At 33.9% G+C, this 21,463-nt stretch overlaps 1 protein-coding gene across 1 annotated transcript in view; it reads right to left on the bottom strand.

The window, feature by feature from the left end:
* Positions 1-21,463, bottom strand: part of LOC129260713 (ubiquitin carboxyl-terminal hydrolase 3-like) — a 49,256-nt gene that overhangs the window by 23,024 nt on the left and 4,769 nt on the right. The window contains exons 2-11 of the mRNA XM_064114543.1: positions 16,604-16,664; positions 15,971-16,054; positions 13,916-13,999; positions 10,427-10,517; positions 9,638-9,711; positions 8,872-8,985; positions 6,527-6,640; positions 5,541-5,752; positions 4,511-4,588; positions 2,953-3,071 (exon numbers count right to left, since the gene is read on the bottom strand). Of these exons, the coding sequence (XP_063970613.1) occupies positions 2,953-3,071; positions 4,511-4,588; positions 5,541-5,752; positions 6,527-6,640; positions 8,872-8,985; positions 9,638-9,711; positions 10,427-10,517; positions 13,916-13,999; positions 15,971-16,054; positions 16,604-16,664 (1,031 nt within the window). The remainder of the gene's footprint in view (positions 1-2,952; positions 3,072-4,510; positions 4,589-5,540; positions 5,753-6,526; positions 6,641-8,871; positions 8,986-9,637; positions 9,712-10,426; positions 10,518-13,915; positions 14,000-15,970; positions 16,055-16,603; positions 16,665-21,463) is intronic.

Below are 21,463 nucleotides of genomic sequence, written 5' to 3' on the forward strand. Positions count from 1 at the left end.
TTGACCCCATGTTTACTGTCATTTCTACTAATTTAGATTTAGGACTGAATACATATTTAATCAATAGTGTGTGAAAGCAAGGATTTTTACTGCCTTTGTGTGTTTATGTATTGGGTTTGTGCGGTTAAACGTGTTTTAACTTATGTTTATAGTATTACATGTACATGTATTATCAAATGATTTCAGTTATTGAATTAAATTTTAAATGAGCATTTTATCAAATTTGTAATTTCAATTTGGCTTATTTTATTTTTTTATGTAAGGGTGGTTATCTCGACAAGCCTTGATAGGTTTTTATGACCACCTAATTCCAATATTGTATCTCTCTATTGTCATTTGTATCTGTTTAATACTTGTTTTACATGTACCTTATATTTTCTTGCCTTATTATTGCACATTGTATTTGTTATTACTGTATTCTATACTCTGTATTGATTTTTATTGGAATTGAATAAAACATTGAATTGAATTGAATTGAATGTATTTTACTCCCCCAGATTTTACTCTCCACTTTCTCATTTTGTTAGTTATATTGTGGTGAAAGGAGAGCATGCCACCGACTGTTACAGCTGCCTTTCCACTCAACTCTACCGTATCATTAAATGAAATTAAGCGAAACTTTAAAATGTCCTAATTTTCTTATTTAACATTTGATTTTGATGAAATGTTCAGGGTTATGCTTTGTTGGATTTTTCTCCTTTTATTCAAATCAACTTTTTTGCCGGGGTGGATTCTCCTTTATGGGAGAATATTTAGCCCTCACTTTCCCTTGCACCCCCTATCTTTTCATTTCAGATTTATCTCTGTTTAATTATACCAAACACAAGAAAAATAAGAATATCATCTACCATAATTAGGGACAGTGATTTTCCGCGATTGCGGAAAACGGACGGAATTCACGGAAAGGGCCTTTTGAAACGGAAAGTGGCATTTCAAACGGAAAATCACAGAAAACGTATTTTCCCTCAAAATACACAGAATAGCAACAGAAATTACTCAAAAATCACAACAAAATGAGAATGTTAAATGGCCACAAAACCCCAGAAAACACGATCTCACTTCGCTACTATCATGACAATTCACACATCGTGACTGCACTCGAAATCAGCACACTCGATTGTACCCCGCACCCGGCCAGCCGGCCGGGTTGGGCTCATGGTTGGGCTTCACATGCACACATATCGTTCAACTACACGGTCGTGTGTTGCTGCCCTCTACGTTTGAAGATGTAACAGCACGATATCGTGGTCTTAAAATTCAAGATGGCGGATAGGCAAAAGCCGTTGACTGATGATAACGATGTCCAAAAAACCCCAAAATTATCGATGAAATATCATTTCACCGTGAAATAATGTGAAAGGTGAGGATGTATGCATACTAAATGGGGCTGTAAAAATATTTTATGCACCCGCATAGATCCGATTAGAACGGATTCTATTGTGTTGTTGGTACAGTAGCAGATACAAATTTTGACCAGTGCGAGTGTACATGTTGTGATATTGCTATTCAAACAATGTGTAAACGGAATTGTCACTTTTCCGTGTGTACAAAGTCTATGGGGAAACGGAATTTCCATTTTCTGACATGCTGAAACGGAATTTGAGATTTTCTGAAACGGAAAAGGCAATTTTTTGAAACGGAAAATCACTGTCCCTACATAATCCACAAAAAGTGTGTGGGGTGGGAGGGAGGGTGATTCATAAATTCTTAAGGTTTTTTTTTCTCAATAATAGAAATGTTGGGTATATGATATCCAGTTCATGATTCAAATGAGGTCAAATACCCACATTTATATTAAAACATGGAAAAGAAAATTCATGACAGAGGTGTCCTATTAATAGCTTTTATTTCCATTTGAAAATGTTTTGTTTCACCTGAAAATGCACCATGTGTAAATAAAATGTTTCAATTGAATTTATGCATATATATTTCAGGTTCTTGCATTGGTGCCACAAGATAACTTATAACAATGGTCTTCTTTCATAATCGATGGGACTTTATATTAGGAATATATTTTGCATGACTTGCTAGTTGCAATGTCAGGAAACCATCATTTCATGTCAGAGAACTTTACATCTTAGTTTGAATAACATTTATCTGCACATACTCAGATTGTATCTCTGAATGGGCTTTCCATTATCTCTAGCATCAGTGGTACCACGGAGCAATTCAGTCTTAATTTTTTGTAATATTTCCTCATATATTTTTGCAATTTTAACAACTTTTCTTATTATTGCTAAAATACTGCGCAGGAAATGGAGATTATATATACATTGTACATGTCATGTATGTGGACAAGCCAAAAGATGATAACCGGGGTAAAAAAAAAATATCTATAAAGAGCTAAAAGGATATTGTCGCTATGTATTAAAAGGGATAATGTCGATCTTTGTAGGTTTGTATGGTGGAGTTTATAACATGGAGAAGGTTTACGGTTCACCATGTGTAATATGAAGGGAAAGGAAATACTGGCAGAAATTGAAATGGAAAGACAAGAAGAAAGGATGAAGAGGAAATTAGAGGTATTCTTTTCTTGAAAGTGAGTGAAGTCCTGAAAAGGACTGTAAACCAGATGAGATGAGTTAAATATGGCTTGAGTAGCGATGATTAGAGTAGTAGCAGGTTGAAGTGAAGAGAGGTTACTCGACGTTTCGGGCAGATTGACTGTCCGTTTTCAGTAGAAAGTATACCTCTAATTTCCTCTTTTCATCCTTTCTCGTCTTTCCATTTCAATTTTCTGCCTGCATTTCTTTTCCCTTCTTCATATTACACATGGTGAACCATAAACCTTCTCCACGTTAGGGATAATGTTATTTCTATCCATTGACAAGAAATATACATTTAATATTTTTAGATATTCAACATAGTATCAACTGGACTGAAATATATTAGAATCAAACTAGGCAGATAATCTTTAGTTTTTAAGGGAGATGAACTTTGACTAAATCTCACATTTGGGATAGCTTTGAGCCAGAATTTCTTAGTTGATGGTTGTCTTTGTTGACATTTTGGACACATGTACTGTTCTGTCTCCTCCAGCTCTTCAACCTCTATGAAGCTATATAGACAATCTGAAATCAAATGACACAAAATTACCAAGATTATACACCATCATATGTAGTGGCAAATACAAGTGCAGATTCTTAGCCTTTCAAAAAGTAACATGTGTGCATTGGCTCTTAATCCTATATACTTGGGGGTGGGGTGGACCACTACCCCTTGACATTTAAAACAATACATTTGTAACATGAGAGGTTTGTGCTGAGTTTTTTCATAACAATTTTCTTATAGTTCTGTGTGGCTTTTTAGCCCAAACTTGCGAAGCACAGGTATAGTGTTACAAAATTACACAACATTATGTAATTGCAGACTTTAAATTGGTCGAAAACACGATTTCGTGTACAAATCCAATGAAAATTCTATTCTAGCCAAAATTCATCACTATATAGGGCCATAATGTGTCCCCCCGAAAAGACAAAAATCAAAATAGGTCAAGTCCACCCCAGGAAAATGCTGACTTGAATAAAAAGAGAAAAATCACAACTAGCATAGTGCTGAAAATTTCATCAAAATCGGATGTAAAATAAGAAAGTTATGACATTTTCAAGTTTCGCTTAATTTCACAAAACAGTGATATACACAACTAAGTGAGTCAGTCGATGATGTCCATCACTCACTATTTCTTTTGTTTTTTACTGTTTGAATTATACAATATTTCATTTTTTAAGGACCAACAATAAGGACCAACTTGACTGAACCATATAGTATTAAACAATGCTAATTTCACATGTTCAGGGAGGAATTAATCGTTGTATCACTTGACAATGAGAAAATTAGAATATTTCATATAATAAAATACAAAAGAAATAGTGAGTGGATGATGTCATAGTCTCCTCATTTGCATACCAGCCAGGATGTGCATATACCGGTAATTATTTTGTGAAATTAAGCGAAACTTTAAAATTTCTTATTTTACATCAGATTTTGATAAAATTTTCAGCGTTATGCTCGTTGGATTTTTCTCTTTTTATTCAAATCAACTCTTTGTTGGGGTGGACTTGTCCTTTAAGTAACACTCAACTCTTTGTAAACATCTCCCGGATTGTTAGTCCACACACAAATCACTTTGAAAATAAATGGTAAGTTTACAAGAAAAGGAGGAAAAAATCAACAAATCTACATCAAAACAAATCAGTACCAATGTCTGTTTTTTAAGTCTTTTTATCCCTATTTTCTTCTAATTCATATAAAACTTCATAATGAGACATTATTTGGTGACACATGACAAAAATATCTCAAAAACAAGGATAACTCAGTGCTAATTCCAATATAGTTATAACTTTCATAACTGTCACAATCAGAAACTAAATTCACCTTTACTTTCTTTATCCTACTTCTTTTGTAATCAATTCTTGAAAGTAAATAAGATGTCATTCATAAATATGACATACAAGTACAATTGTACCAGTGCAGAGTCTTGAAGTTGCATGAATTCCCGCTATTTTCTCACCTTGTAACCTACATACTTGTGAACCGTCCTTATTTTTACTTCTTGGTCTAAACCTTTCAGGAATATCTAATGATACATCTGTAGAAAACAATGCAGTTAAAGATAAATGAAAGTGGTTGCAGTAAACAAAGATTTCATGAGAATGTCTGTAAAACAAAGGTTGTCACTATATCATAGATCTAGATCTGGTACAGTTTATGAACTGAGCTTCATGAAATCATAAAATCTAAGCTTAAAAACAATCACACTGAAGATAACCAACACAGATAAGCATGTATGGGACAGTGTATTATCAATGCTTGGGAAAATGCCTAACATTGTGCTTGAATATCAAGCTTGCTGGCTTCTTTCTCAGCAATTACATAATTTTTTTGCATATCTTATATTTATACGTACAGACACTTGGGTTATTTTATTAAATTCTGTACGAATTCATTTTGAAATCGTTACCACAATTGGCTTTTATCTTTAAAGTGGGGGGGGGGGGGGGCAAGAAATGATAGCTTCAGATACAATTCACAGTAGATATAACATGTGTGTGTGGTTATGTGTGTATGTATGTACTTATGACATACCCAGTCAAAATAAATCACATGTCCTTACCAGTGTAAAAAAAAAAAAAAAATTGAAAAAAGGGCTAATTTTCCTGCTGATAAAACTATATGAAATCACTCACAAAGCAATTTCCTAATAAATATACTAGGAATTGTTTTGTTTAAATCATATAGTGTGAATGATTGGCTACCACTTTATTAATAGAATATACTATCGGACAAATACCTAAATCAGATTCAGTGTGTCTCCCCTACTCGACACCCTGAGATGATTAATGCTTATTAAAAAAAGAAAACTTCATTTATACTTTCTTTTTAATTTCAATTCAAATAGATAGTGATAATCCGGGATGTAGTCGAGGCCTCAGGCTGAGTCACATCTATAAAGCATATGGGAAAGGGTTTTCTCCAGTGGCCTTGGGACTCACGGCCTTGACTACATCCCTGGTGATGATAACATTCAACTCCTTCCCTACCTAGAAATGGATCTATCTTCTTGTAGAGAGAACCACATGGTCTACATGTGACTTCACTAAGAAGAAGACCACCAAAGATAAGACTGACGATGGTTGGATGGCCATTAGTTTGTTTCCTAGGTGTGGTAGGCCAATGTGAGCCTTGGAGTTCTGTGTGGAGTCTGTCTAGTAGATACCTCATGAACTCATGTGCATCTTGTTGTTGGTAACCCCTGCATCAAGAATGGATAGAGAAAGAAAGGCATAAGCAAGTTATCATATAATTATTCTTAAAAAAAAAAAAAATTAGCTACTTACTTTTTATTGTATTAACAAAAATTAACAAATGAACAAAATTTACTCTCATGAAAGGTGATCCCATCATAATCGTTATGTCGATATCATTTATTAATCATTATCAATACTATTATCATCATCATCATCACTATCATCATCATCATCATCCCTATCATTATCAACATCATCATCACTATCATTATCATCGTCGTCACCATTGTCATCATCATCATCTTCACTAAATATCATTGCCAACATAATCATCACAATCATCATCACCACTATCATTATCAAAAAATCTTCATCATTTATCATCATTCTCATAGTCATCATCGCCATCATCACTGTCATCATCATCCTCATCCTCATCATCCTAATCAATACCAGAATGATCATTACAGAAGCTCTATCACTGTCATCATTAACGTCATCACCACCACCATCACTATCACCAACATCATTATCACCATCAACAGTATCATCATCACTACCATCATCACCACCATCATCATCATCATTATAATCATCATCACGATCATCATCATCACCATCATCATCATTATAATCATCATCATCACCATCATCATCATCACCATCATTATAATCATCATCATCATCATCATCATCATCTTCATCATCATCATCGCCACATCCATTTTAATATTGAATCTGATATCATCCCGTTCTAAGTTCTAAAGTAGCGTTCTTACCGAAACCTTGGGAATATCTTCCACATGACGGAGAAGAGTGAGTCTGGTGAGATAGCTGTCTGATCGCCTTGCCATAAAGCACATAAAGTCTTCCTGATCTCCTCTACCAATGATCTACACCAGACAAAAATTATTAGTATTACTATTATATAATCATTATTATTATACGAGGTACGTGTATTATGAGAATCTTGTATAAGTGCAGGAAAAAAAATTTACCCATTGATAAATGAATTGTGTAATTCCCAAAGGTTATTTTCAGGGCCTATCTGACAAATTCCTTAATAATGTCCTTCCGTGGTCATTCCTATTATGAATTTCAATCAATTTATTGATATGCTGGGATCATTTAGTGCGCAATCTTGCAAAGGCAAGGACTGTCTGGCATTGACATCACTCGCTTCAGTAAAGTCATGTATGTCATCACGCATACCTTTTTCTTGAGGGGTGGAGCTTAGCAAGCAAGAGAACTGCAAAAATGGCAAGTTATTAATAAAAAAAATAATAATTGTCAAATTTAGGAATCACTATGAAAAGTTACATTATTTCTGTTAATTTCAGTCTTTATTTATTACCGGGGCCTTAATCAGCAATAGAATGCAATCCAAACACTGTGAAGTCCTTTCCTTACCCCCATGGAAGTAACACTCCATATTATTCATTTCCTGGTATGTTATCAGCTGACTTCAGAAAGCTCAACAAGAATAAACCCACTTTCCACTTGTTAGTTTCTTCTTAAGCAGGATACTACTCAATTTCTAATTAGGTTTAGAATCCACACACTTGCCAAGATTACATCACCCCAAACATCAACTTCAAGAACACTCATGGGTGCTAACAATATTCAATTTAACACAGTTTCACCTGGTTCAACAGTTGAAGACAGAAATTCATTTTTCAAAGAGCTGAAATTCGACCTATTGAACATAATTTGATTTACATTTAGCGCACACTTTCTACAGACACGAGCACAAAATAATGGCTTAAGAAATATGGATGTATAGTATACTACAGAAGAATCTGACTTCAGAGTACTGTAACTTATAATAGCCATAACCACAGGGTATTACAAGAATTCAAAAAATAATATAAGCACTATCAAAGGGCCGTGCAAGGAGTCAGGGTGTTGCTATGTCAGTATATAAATTATCGTTTGTTTTACATACATATACCCCCCCCCCAGCACAATCTGCCAGCAAAAATAGTTTGAACTGCTCATACTATAACAGAATGTACTCTTCAACATAGGATTCAGTTTCTATTGTACAATATCCTGGAAATTGATTCAAGATAGCTATAATCATGGTATAAAACTTAAAAACACTTGGATGGAAACAAATCCAAGACCCTGACAATGCATCTACAGCTAAAGTTTAGAATGGGAGTTGTTGAATATACCATACAATACATGTACCACATTATTTGTAAAACATGAGTGCAAGCTGTGTCATCATAGTGTGGTCATGTGACCTGAAATTCGCACAGGATGTTCAGTGATACTTGATTACTCTTATGTCTAAGTTTCATGAATCAGATCCATAAACTTTCAAATTTATGATGGTAATTCAATAAATACCCCCAACGTGGCCAAAATTCATTGACCTTTGTCCTTAGTAATGTGACCTGAAACTCGCACAGGATGTTCAGTGATACTTGATAACTCTTATGTCCATGTTTTATGAACTAGATCCATAAACTTTCAAAGTTACGATGGAAATTCAACAAATACCCCCAACATGCCCAAAGTTCATTGACCCTAAATGACCTTTGACCTTGGACATGTGACCCTGAAACTCGGGTAGGATGTTCAGTAATACTTCATTACCCTTATGCGTTAGTTCATGAACTAGGTCCATATACTTTCGAAGTTATGACATTTCAAAAACTTAAACTTAAGTTAAGATTTTATGTTGACCCCCCGCCGCTGCCGCCGTCGGAAAAGCAGCGCCTATAGACTCGCTCTGCTATGCAGGCGAGACAAAAACTATCACACTGAAAATAACCAAGACAGATGTGAGATTTTATGTTGACGACTCCGCCACCGTCAGAAAAGCAGCGCCTATAGTTTCGCTCTGATATGCAGATTGATCCATGATAAATCATTGTTTATATGGTCTGATGCATAGGTTTCCCATTGTTACGTCCTCAAACACGGCCGCTTGTGACATCATATGGGAATCCTCTATATAGTAACACAATGAGACTCCTCCGGATTATGTTTTATTCTTGTTTAATTGTGCACTCAGTAATAGAAAGAGCTATATAAATGACTGCCACTACTCGTGTTGTTGTTTTGGTCGCTGTTAATGATATATCATTATCATCATTAGTATTTTTATACATACACATCATCATGTTTCATATTTCTTGTGTTGTAGATTCTCTTCCCTGCTGTCTTGCCACTTCTAAGTTCCACAGCTGGTAAATCTTTGAAGTAGCCACAAAATTGGTTGATATTACTAAATAAAAATAAAATAGAAATTAAAAATGACAATATCTTTAGAAGTTAACATGGACTGCAAACAATGTATTAAAGGTTGAAATTTTCTCATCACAGCCAACTTTCTATTCATCACCTCCTCATGTAAAAGTAGGTCATGTTTGATAAGTTGTTTATAATCTAATGTAAATTGGGTTCCAAAGGAAACTGATCAAACTTTACTATTTTCGCAAATACTGTACTGAAACTTTGATTTCTCTGACTAATTTGTGCTAAATTAACCACTTGACAACTGAATTTGGTACTTGACATACAATTAGTACAGGAACTGCCTAGTCCACAAGGCAATTTACTGTCAAAATCAGTGAGAGTAACTTATGTTGGGTCATTACCAGCCTACAATAGCTTCCATCCATCACCCCATTCCCATCTTTCTTAAACCAGTTAAGTGGAAACCAGTTTATCATAAAATGGGAGCACTCACAAAACATGTGACCACACTAAGAACATTTGCATAGCAACAAGATTGCTTTTAATGCATGAAGTGGCTTTGGAAACCAGTTCAGGAGATTGTGATGAGAACGAAAAGATCTCAACTGGTAAAACCAGTTCCAGAGAACATTGTGAAATCACCCCTACAATTCATTGAAATCATCAATACATATAGGTACCTAAGTGATTGCAGTACAGCATTCATAAAACAGGTGTTTCCTAGATTTCGCAACCCTGGAATATTGGCTCTCGTCTGAAAGAGATTGAAAAATGAAATAATTTTGTGAAACATATATACATGTATATGGCATGGTACGTGTAACCATGCCCTAATTTGTTAATTCCTTGTGTAGGTCAATAAAGCAGAACCCCCAAATTTTCCTTCTCATAAATAAATAAATAATGAAAGTGAATGAATGAATAAATAATGAAAGTGAATGAATGAATGAATGAATGAATGAATGAATGAATGAATGAATGAATGCATGAATGAATGCATGAATGCATGAATGCATGAATGCATGAATGAATGAATGAATGAATGAATGAATGAATGAATGAATGAATGAATGAATGAATGAATGAATGAATGAATGAATGAAGGAAGGAAGGAAGGAAGGAAGGAAGGAAGGAAGGAATGAGTGAATGCATGCATGCAATGCATGCATGCACAAAAGAACAGATGGAATAAATATATAACTAAAAAACTTCTATTCACCATTATCAATATTAATCTGAATACCAAAGTGACATAATTCTATATCTTCACCGAAAAAAAAATCAAACAATATAAAAAAATGTACCAAAATAAAAAGTGTACCAGGAGGGACTTTAAATATCTGACCTCATTTTCTGAAACACTCACAAAAGTTGAGTAATAACCAAAACATAATTTTTCTTAAAAAGTGAAATGAATCTGTTTGGAGTACATTCATGTACTGTGTTCAGACAGATGCGTTTAAACTCACATTAGCTGCTAGTTTTTTCCTGGGTGGACCATCTATATGATCTCCTGCCACATCTCCTGTTAAACTCTTCAACTGCTTCTCATACTGAAGACTAAATATTAGAAGAGATAACAGTTGTCAATATACAGTATACATTGTTATTTAAGGAAACCAAAACCAAAGGAGAGAATCAATCTTATCATAAAGAATAAAATAAGAGGAGCAATCTAAAACTTGTTTCATCAAAATTGGTTATAAAATGAGAGTTATGGAAGTTTAAAAAGTCTTGTTTTACCTTCTATAGGCATCCTCCACTTGGCAAACATGCTTTCAATAAAATGGCTAAATTTGTGGACAACCCTCCATTTGTTTGATACACAAATTTTCAGCTTTTCCTTATTATCTCTTAAATCACATCTTGTCTCCTCCTGAGCACAACATATGTCATGGAAAATGTAATTCACACCACACATGTCAAGGTCAGGAGGAGATAATCATAAATGTATGATAAAGGGGAAGATCTGAAAAATTTGTGTACCAAACTAATAGAGTTGTCTACAAAATCAGCCATTTTGTAGCATTAAGGATCCCTATTATAGAAATTGTTGCAAGACTTTTCAAACTTCCATAACTCTCTTACCTTACAACCGATTTGATGAAACTTGTTTTAAATTGCACCTCATATTTTACATTATTATATGTATGCACATCCTGGTCGGTATGCAAATGAAACTGATCACGTTACCCATTCACTATTTCTTTTGTATTTTATGATATGCAGGGCTCGACACTAGCGCCGGTCCGACGGTCCCAGACCGGTAAAAATCACTGTCGTGCGTAAATTTTCAGAAAGAGCAAGATTTACTGGTCCGGCATGACCAGTAAAAAAATGTCATTGTTGGGTCAGTAATTTTTCAAAAAATAGCAAGATTTATGGGTCCGACATGACCAGTAATAAAAACCATTGTCGGGCCAGTAATTTTTCCAGAAATTGTCAAATTCACTGGTCCAACATAAACATAAAAAATATTCCATGACTCAAATTGCAAACCATTTTGCTCCCGTGATTTTCTGTCATTCACACACAGAATGAATCACATGCAATTTTTACTAGGGTAACATACAGTGTACATGTATACCTAGCCAGCCACACAGCCCACATGGTAAATTTTCTACTGGCTGCACGAACAGTGGCGTACCTAGGATTTTCAACAGGGGGGGCAAAACCGTCCGCCCAAAAATTTGACAAGCAAAAAAAAAAAAAAAAAAAAAAAAAAAAAAGGTCTTCCATCACAAATAAAGGATTTCGTTCCAGAAAAAATTGACAAGCCAAAAAAAAAAAAAAAAAAGAAAAAAAAAAAAAAAAAAAAGGTCTTCGATCACAAATAAAGGATTTCGTTCCAGAAAAAAAATTGACAAGCAAAAAAAAAAAAAAAAAAAAAAAAGCTATATTTTAATTGAGCCAAAAGAAACTGATTATTTATTTATGATAGTTTTAGCTTTCTTCCTCTGTTTTCTTTCTATCTTTCTTTCCTTCTTTCTTTTCAATCTTTCTTTGTTTCTTCCCTATCTTCTTTCATTTTTTTGTTACTATCTTTCTTTTTTAATTTTCATTCTGTCTTTCGTTCTTTCATTCTTTGTCCTTAAAAAAATATTTTACACTATTTCTTTTTCTTTCTTTTTTTCTTTCTGATTTCTTTCTTTCTTTAATTCTTGAGTCCATCCATCCTATATTTATCTCTTCTTTCTTTCTTCCTTTCTTTCCATCTCTCCTTTTACCCTTTCTTTCTTTTTTTATTGCTCCTTTCCTTCTTTCTTTCCTTCATTACTTTCTGTCTTTTGTTCTTTCTTTCTTTATTGCTTGCTTCATTTCTTTCCTTCTTTCTTTCTTTCCTGAATTCCTTTATTCCTTTTTTTTCTTTGTTCTTTCCTTCCTTCCTTCCTCTCCTTTTTTCCTTCCTTCACATCTATCCTTTCTTTACCTTTTCTTTCTTTCTTCCTTCCTTCCTTTCATCTATTCTTTCTTTGTTTCTTTGTTTTGTTTCTTTCTGTCTTGCTTTCTTTTTGTCTTTCATTCATTCCTTCATTTTTTTTTGGGGGGGGGGGTAACAAGAAATGACAGCAAAATAAACTCGCGCCTTTTTTTAATGTTTTCTTTATTTTGGGGGACCAGTAGATTTTAGGTTCGGACCAGTAAAAAATGGAAAAACTGGGTATCTACTGGTCCGACATGAATAGGTTGGACCAGTAGAAAAAAGGTTAGTGTGGAGCCCTGTGATATGAAATATGAAATTTTCTAACTTTCTCCTCATTGTCATGTGAAACAAAGACTAATTCCTCCTGCAACATGTGTAAATACCATTGTTTTAAGAATACCCGTACATGGTTCAGTCAAGTTGGTCCTTATTGTCTAATCTGTAAAAATTGAAATATTGTATAATTGTCATAATAAAAAACAAAAGAAATAGTGAGTGAGGGACATCATCGACTGTCTCATTGCATGTCACTGAGTTGTGCATATAACAATGAGAAAAATATTATAGGGGCATAAAATATATTCACAGCCAAGGCAAGAGGTATTGATGCAGAACATCCATTGCAATGGTCTTAGTGGCCTTAATTATTAAGCTTTGCAAGGTCTTTAATAATCATTTTCTTTATCGAAGTGCTTTCTTATTGGGTGTGTTCAAAGACAATTTTCAGATTGAATATCAACATGAATCAAGATTGAAAATGCAATTACAAAATACGAATATAATGAGAAACAAAGGGTGTGTTCAATGTCCCCCATTCCAGGTCGCAAAAGTAAACGTCTTACAGATCACGATTGGGAGACAAATTCAAACGCCGAACAAAATATGTTTTGCAACGTGATCAGCTCCGATTTTACACCCTTGAGCATTTTCCAATCCTCACTTAACTCATCTTTTTTTGCCACTAGCATAGCATTTGTTTGTAATTAATGGATTTATTGTTTGATTAGTCAGCCCACCTGTGCACTTTGAAACCCCCGTATAAAGCGCCCTACAAATATTATTATTATTGTGAATGTGCATCATACATGATTGAGTTTTGATACATCTTTAAATTTGCTCTCACAGTGGAAGCCTACACAAGCACATGCCAGAATTGACCTTTTTGTGTTGGGTCAACTGCACACTAAAGCTACACTAACGAAAGCAGGAAATTTAAAGACGATCAAAAAATAATTGGCTTTATAATATCAACACTGAATGGTGCACTACTGATTGTGTTCGAGTTCTGTGTTTTGTAATTGCGTTATCAATCACGATTCATGTTGCTATTTAAATTTGAAAATCAACATTGAATACACCCATTGTCTGATTCTTTTCAAACCTTCAATATTCTCTATTTTTCTCTCCTTTCACACAAATCATTTAGTCAATTTACTCAGATTGGATTCTCTTTTCAGCAGGAAATATATTTTTCTCTGATTAATAAGATATCCTGTGGAAATAGACAGGGGAAACAGACATGTTCAGTACTCACTTGACTTTTGCTTGAAGTAATTGGCGAACACGTTTGATGGTTTCTGTTTTGTTATCATTGAGGGCATGTTCATCACACACGTAACTTTAAAAAGAAAATGAAACGAGACAGGAAACAGATATGATTTAGATTAGAATCAATTTCAAGGAAAAGAGAATTGGTTTTATTAACATATTAAAGAGTAAACAATGTTTTATGTATTTTTGTCACCAACACTCAGCGTACTAGGCTACAGTGTACATTGTCGGCAGTTACAATTACACACAGTGGCAGGCATTTATTTTCAGTGGCTACTTTACACATTATTTTATTATGCAGGGCCATATGAATTCTCAAAAGTTGTGAAGAAATTAGCAATCAAGATAAATAACCTTGCCAAAAGACACTGCCAGTGTGATGGGAGGGTTCTATATGTTATCGTGGTTATTTTTTAAGAAAAGATCACAATTGAGATTCATGTCACATCCCCTTGGCCAACAGATCCATGCCCATGAATGACCCTTGACAATAATAAACACAAATAGACAAGCTGCACCCTGCATCCCACTTGTCTTTGGTGACCAACAGGCCTGGTGACCAGTGACTCCCAAACCCAAGTACAAAGCAGTAAGAAGGAATACATAATTGGCTAAGCAACTGGCCAGGCCAACCAGAAGTACAGTGTATACAAAAAAAAAAATTATTTTGAAAATATTTCTAAGCATAATAAATGATGTTTGTTTGGGGTTAACAGACCTGGTAAAGAGTCTACAAGTATATGTAGGACTTTGGATTGTTTAATTCAGCAAACCGAATTAAACAATGATCCCGAGTAAGGTCAAATTTACAATTTCTAATATTTCATCACATTATTCTGATGGGCTTGCATGACGGACAGATACATGTAATATGCAAGCAAATAAGCCTTTTGCAAAATTTGTATAATTCAATTTGCCCATGATTTGAGACGATTATTTCCTTTGATACAGTGCATGAGTCCTAGACAAAGTCACAATATGTAAATACAATGTACCATCATCTACTAACAAAAACATCGATCATTCTGGAAAATTATCTGAGCTGACGAAATGAAAATGATTTGTGTTTCATGAAACCCACCCACTTTGAATACAATCAGGGCCATTTTTGGACCAAAAATTATGACAAATCTTGACTTTAACTAGTTATAAATTGAATTTTTTTAAGAGATTTAGAATTAAAGGATATATAATATTAACATGTTTAGTCAGCTTTCATTAAATATGTTTTGCCGTCTCCAATATGCAGGATCAAGGTAAGAGGTCAAAAGGTCATGTGTGTGACTTCACACAAAAGCATGATTTTGAAAGTTTAATTTCATTTTGAAGTTCCTGTGAATTTCAAAATGAAACTAAACTTCAAAATCATAACTAGATATAAATCTTCAAATTTTTAGATTTCTAACTAATTAAGTCAGGATTTATCATACATGTAAGTTGTGTCACACACACATGACCAAGAATGACCCATCAGCAGTTAATCAGCTTCGATTGCTTTATTGATGATATAGGCATACACTTCTATACAATGAAATAAATGTTGCTTGATTCGTACCTTTAGGCCGAAAAAGTTTGTTTTCGGTAACCTGACTGAGTGACCGACCCTAGTAAAACCCTATCAAATACAATCTTTTCTTATTCAAATTTAAACACACTAAACAAATATTGCGAAGTAAGCCTAATTTCCTTAATTTTTATCTTATATTTCATTATTTTTGCCCAAAAAAATTTTAATAAGCATAAGGGCAGATAAACTCAAGGATGAAATCCTGCTTGGTAATTTAATTTTTATAGACCCACTTGGTTGATAAAAGGTTTGAAATCTATATGTAATATCATGTAAAAGAGAAAAATTCATAAATAAGGAAGTTTAATGCCTATTAAGTTAAGTTAGAAGTCTGCAGTGACACTGAATTTCTTATGTATTCCTTTATTTTGCCAGCTTGCCAATCCTCACCGAAAAATCACGAGTGGGCGCCAGTTAAATGTAATGACTCGTACCTGCAATTGCTTGTACTGGTAAGCCATTTTCACTCACCAATATACAGCTAAGTTTTCACAGTTAATGGAGGCAGAATGTTGGGTTTCTTCAAAGTGTTTCTTGGCATGCCCATTCACATACCTGAATAAAAAAAGTTCACATCACAATCGTAAAAGTAAAGTACCAATATGAAGATACCACTGAGCATTATGAAAAATATGGACTCAAGCTACAACTACTATCACTTACAGTGCCCTGACCTACAATACATGTATGAATACATCATTATTTTCAAGAACAAAAAACTGTATAATATAATCTTAATAATAGACAGCACATTTATACAAAATTCAATGTGCCTCAATAGTAATTCAAACATGAATCTAATCAAAATATTTAAAAAATTGCCAATGCATTCTTATTTTGTATTATTTATACTGAAATGTATTTTGTATTACTTGCCGAATAAATAACAATAATAATAATAATAATAATAAAATTCTTTTTATTATGTTTTGTTTGAAAATGATATTCAATTATTTCTTAGTTTTATGTACAGTATATAAAATTCACATACATCCACATGCCACAGTCTCATTGTATTAAAGTTTATAATATTCCATATGAAAGAGGTGATAAATTGTAAAGGCATATTTTTAGAATAGTCATGAATGTTTACAGATGTTTTACCTTCCACACAGAACTACTCCACAAGCTAAGCACATCCAGGGACTCTTGTTAGACCGACAAACTATGACAAGGAAAAAAAGAAAACAAACATAAACATTGTATGGGTCTATTAGAAATTACTTTCTCATCTTAATAACTTTTTTCACACGACAAAGAAGGGAATACATGTATCACTCATTTTTAATGCAAACTTGGCTCTGTCATTAAATAGCAATCTTGTCAAGTTATAATTTAAGAATAACTATCATGATGAAAAAATAGAATGCAGACAGCATCCTGCTAAGGCCTAGACTTTTTACCATATTGTCACCTTTTCAAATATCTAAACACTCAATTTGAATTCTATTTAATTCAATATAGAGGAGTATTGCAGTATGATACATGTAAGTAACTAATCAGTGCAAGAATGTTACATTATAACATTGCTTCAATTGTGTCCACTCAGATGTGTAGTATCAAGGCCTCCATGCCTCATGGAGAAAGCACAACAGAAAAACTAGTAGCGACGACGACACAGCATGCGACAAACAGGGAAGTGTATCACGAGTATTTGATTCACAGAACGAGAACGAGAGTAGAAGTGGTGGAGAGAGAGAGAGAGAGAAAGAAAGGGAGGTCATGCGCAGTTCATCAATCCATGAAACATCTCTCTTTCTCTGCCTCTCCTACATGTATAGCTATCCTCCTACTCTTTTTGGCCCCTGAAATGGGACGTCTTATGACCTTTTTATATTTGATGTAATTTATTCTTTGCTGGATTTGACAATGAAGACCCCTTTTCATTATTCCTGTGTTTGTAGGTGTACATACATGTACACAGTAGTTTCAGGAGATCCACATTTCAAAATATCTATTTTGCAAAAGATATTGCAAATATCTTTTGCAATAGATATTGCTTTTATTATTGCACTTTTCATGCATGTATACAGGCACACGGTAACTTATAAAAGACTGTAGCTGTTGCTTATATTTTTAATTAGAGCAACATCGCTTGAGCTTGTGAGACTTAGAAACTGAAAGGTCAAAAATGACAATGTAATGTTAAAAATATATCTTGCTGGTGTTCAACTGTACATGAAAATGTACACGAAGTGGCCTACAAGATTTTTGAAAAATTCATTTGAGCATGGCACATGTCACATTTACTCTTTTTTTCAGACATTTGCTTTTTTCAAAGAAAAAAAATTTGCTAAAATTTCACATTTTACATATTTGAATCCATGAAATGGCCATCTATTTTCCATAATTCCTTAAAATTATTTTGATTTAGTTGAAAACTATCACGAAAATAAAGAATATTCACCTCTTTCCCATCTCTGATTCGAATTTAAACTCGGTAAATATTGTAGTCCCATATGTGGATTTTCATGGCAACACCATGGAAGTCTACATGTGGGACTACAATATTTACCGAGTGTAAGTTCAAATCAGAGTCGGGGAAAGAGGTGAATATTCTTCATTTTTGTGATAGTTTTCAACTAAATCAAAATAATTTTAAGGAATTATGGAAAATAGATGGCCATTTCATGGATTTAAAGATGTAAAATGTGAAATTTTAGCAATTTTTTTTTTTTTAGCAGGAGCGCGATATTTTGTAAACGTATTGACCAAGGCCTACTTTCACCACAGATTAATTAAAAGCTACACAGCTATTGCATATACGATGTTAAGAAAAATCTACAATTTATCATACATGTATTGTATTGAATTGATTTGAGCTCCTCAAGGAGAGCGATTCTGAGGAGCTCAATTGAGCTCCTCAAAAAAATAAGGAGAGCGATTTATTGAGCTCCACGAAATTATAAACGTGAAGGACTGATGTACATGTATGCACTTTCTCCACTCCCTGGGGAGCATTTCAACAAAAGTTCCAAGACTCGATTGCTAAGCATATAGGCTTTCGCATACTACGAGTACTGGGTACCAATTTAACACCTGGGTGGAGAGTGGCAAAGTGTGGAATGACGCTTGCCAAAGGACGCTAGGCCGTAGCGGGAATTGAACATGACATTCTGATTACAAGGCAAGAGTCCAAACCTCTACACCATAACGCTTCCACCAGATGTGTAGTATCAAGGCCTCCATGCCTCATGGAGAAAGCACAATCAAAACTAGCAAGGTAGCCACGAATTAAACATTTTTATATCTCTGATTATAAACCAAATAATGCCAACAATTCCATGATGTTCATGTTTACATCATTCAAATTGTCTCTGTGTACCGGTACATGTATGTTTAATACAGACCAGTGAGAACATGCTATTATTAAACTGTTTGACTGCTGAAGTAATTTTTTTTTCAAAACTGTTTCCCTTTCAGTTTTAGACTCGGTGGAATTCTCACCAGAGAGAATCACTTTTAATAAACCAATCACATCAACTATAGCTGTATTACAATTTTGCAGGTAAAATGGCAAAGTAAACAATGTCTTTTTTGCAATTAAATACTTTCAATTTTTAACCAAATTTACATGTTTTACAATAATTTAAAAAATTAGCTGCACTTGCTGCAGAATACCTCATAATCCAGCAGTATACCCTTATACATGTATGTACACCTCTGAATTTGGCCTTTGCACTGAATGCAAATGTTGAGTAATAGTTTAGTATGCATGTGATGGGTTGTTTACTATTTAAACATTTCCAGCCGCACAGTATAAAGGGCACATGCAATTCATAGCTTCCACGTGGAACGTATGTATGCTCGTGTATGCTGGCAGTGGATATGACAAGAGGTTTAAGGAAACACCTCCTTGACTTGATAAATCACTGCTGATTCTGTGCATGTACAGTACATGTCTAGTGATACATGTAGGTACATGTGGAAGGGCAGTTCCAAGGTAATGGAGTGACATCCAGAAACAAATTTTTGCATTCAAACAAAGATATCACCCATATTTAAATAGTTATTTGCAAGGAAATGGTACCTGATAGTAGTTGCTGAAACCCACTTTTCAACATAATAACATTTGTTATTTTGATCCAATGAATTAATGAGATATGAATATTCATAAACATAGTTACGGAGTGATGCAAAATGGACATGCATACATGTATTTGAGGAGAAAACAAATTGTTCAAAGTTCAAACTATGTGAACTTTAAATTGCTATCACAATTTTGATTTATTGATTGGATTGTGTTGTTCTAGCTTTAATATGCTGCATTATATTAAAAAATTGGTGTATTATTTCATTAATTAAAACTTAAAAACGTAAACCCATATCTGGTTACGGAGTGAAGGTTACAGAGTAACATCAGAAATATCCACACACAGGCAACATAAAATGAACTTTATTACCGGTATTTTAAATTTTTTGTTTGATATGATGTAAATTGATAACCTTCAGATTATCCAAAAGAAAATTTTACATAAGGCAATAGTTTTCTGTTATATTAAAATTAAGCAAAAAACAATATATGTAGTCCCATGTATGGTTTGGATTCTCCTATAAGGAGATGCGTAAGAAAACAAATTTTTGGCTAATTATGTTCCCCTTTTGTATTTATGAAATTCCATATGAGTTTTGATAGAAAAATTTGATCCAGATTTGAAATAGAGCCAATATAAATTTTTGGAAAATGTCCACTTTTGCTTGGAATTGCCCGGAAATCATGAAACACTTCACCATGTGCTTAATCATTGTCCAGATGCCTTGGAACAAGACCGCTTCACTTGGTGCAACAACAATCTACTTCATCACATTGTTGAGGTCATCAAGTGACTTGTAGGTACTGTACATGGGAACAGTGAATCTATACCGGATTCTGTCATACTGTCTCGCAAGTGATGCAACTTAAGCACACAAAAAAGGTTATGCGTACAAAATAAAGCAATTCTTTTGCTAGGCTAGCAATTGCTTGTGCTTGAAACAATTGCTCTCCAGCATATTGCTACTTTTTATGCATCTGACCCAGTATTCTGAATGGTATGATGTATGTAATACATTTTATGCCATTGCTAATATTGATAAAAATGAAGAGAAATGTCTTGGCTGCAATGTAAATTTCATGCATAAATCAAAATAAAGATTAATAATATCATTGGGGTAGCTACATGTACTGTAAACAAGGCTGAGTGCATTATTACAAGATAACCTCCAATGCCCCAAGTCTTTTTAAAGGTCACTTGTATCAGCTATTTAGTCTTCTACCCATACCCTACAAGTCACCAAACACACACACACAAAAAAAACTTCTATTTGCTGTATTTCTCCTTGAGCAACCACATTCAACTTTTAAATACCTTTAATAGTGGTGTAATGCTAGTAAATTGAGAATGCATTACTTTTGAAGAAAAAACAAGTTGGGATCAATGTGCAACCTTCAAGATGAAAATGTCCAAGTTGCATTTTACTTTAAAAAGGTACTATAGGCTGAAAATAATATGATTTGAACAGATAGAGAAAAATCAGAGTATCAGACAAACACAACACTGAAAATTTCATCAAAGTCAGACAGCACCTCTAAACTTTGGGCACTTCTCAAAGGTTTAGCTCTGTGAACCTCCCACAAAACTGTCAACATTCACATTTCGCACTCGTTATAAAATGCTTTTATATTTCCTAAAAATTGGTGTAGCTCTCCCATTTGCAAGCAGTAAAAGCAAATATTATCACTTCTGTTATAGCTCAAATGATCGCGTTTCGATGACACATCTGTATCAGCACTCCCTGGTGAGAGTACATTTTTATACAGTTCCCACATACATGTATGGATTTGCGTGTGTTAATAATAAACTTCTTTTTTTTTTAACTACATGTTATTGTTAATCTATTTGAGCCAAAACGTGACTGATAATTTTTTTTTTTTCTTTCTTTTTCTTTTTTAACTTCTTTCCTTTTTATCTTTTTTTTTTCTTC

This window comes from Lytechinus pictus, unplaced genomic scaffold (genome assembly GCF_037042905.1).
Source record: "Lytechinus pictus isolate F3 Inbred unplaced genomic scaffold, Lp3.0 scaffold_19, whole genome shotgun sequence".
Classification (NCBI taxonomy): Eukaryota; Metazoa; Echinodermata; class Echinoidea; order Temnopleuroida; family Toxopneustidae; genus Lytechinus; species Lytechinus pictus.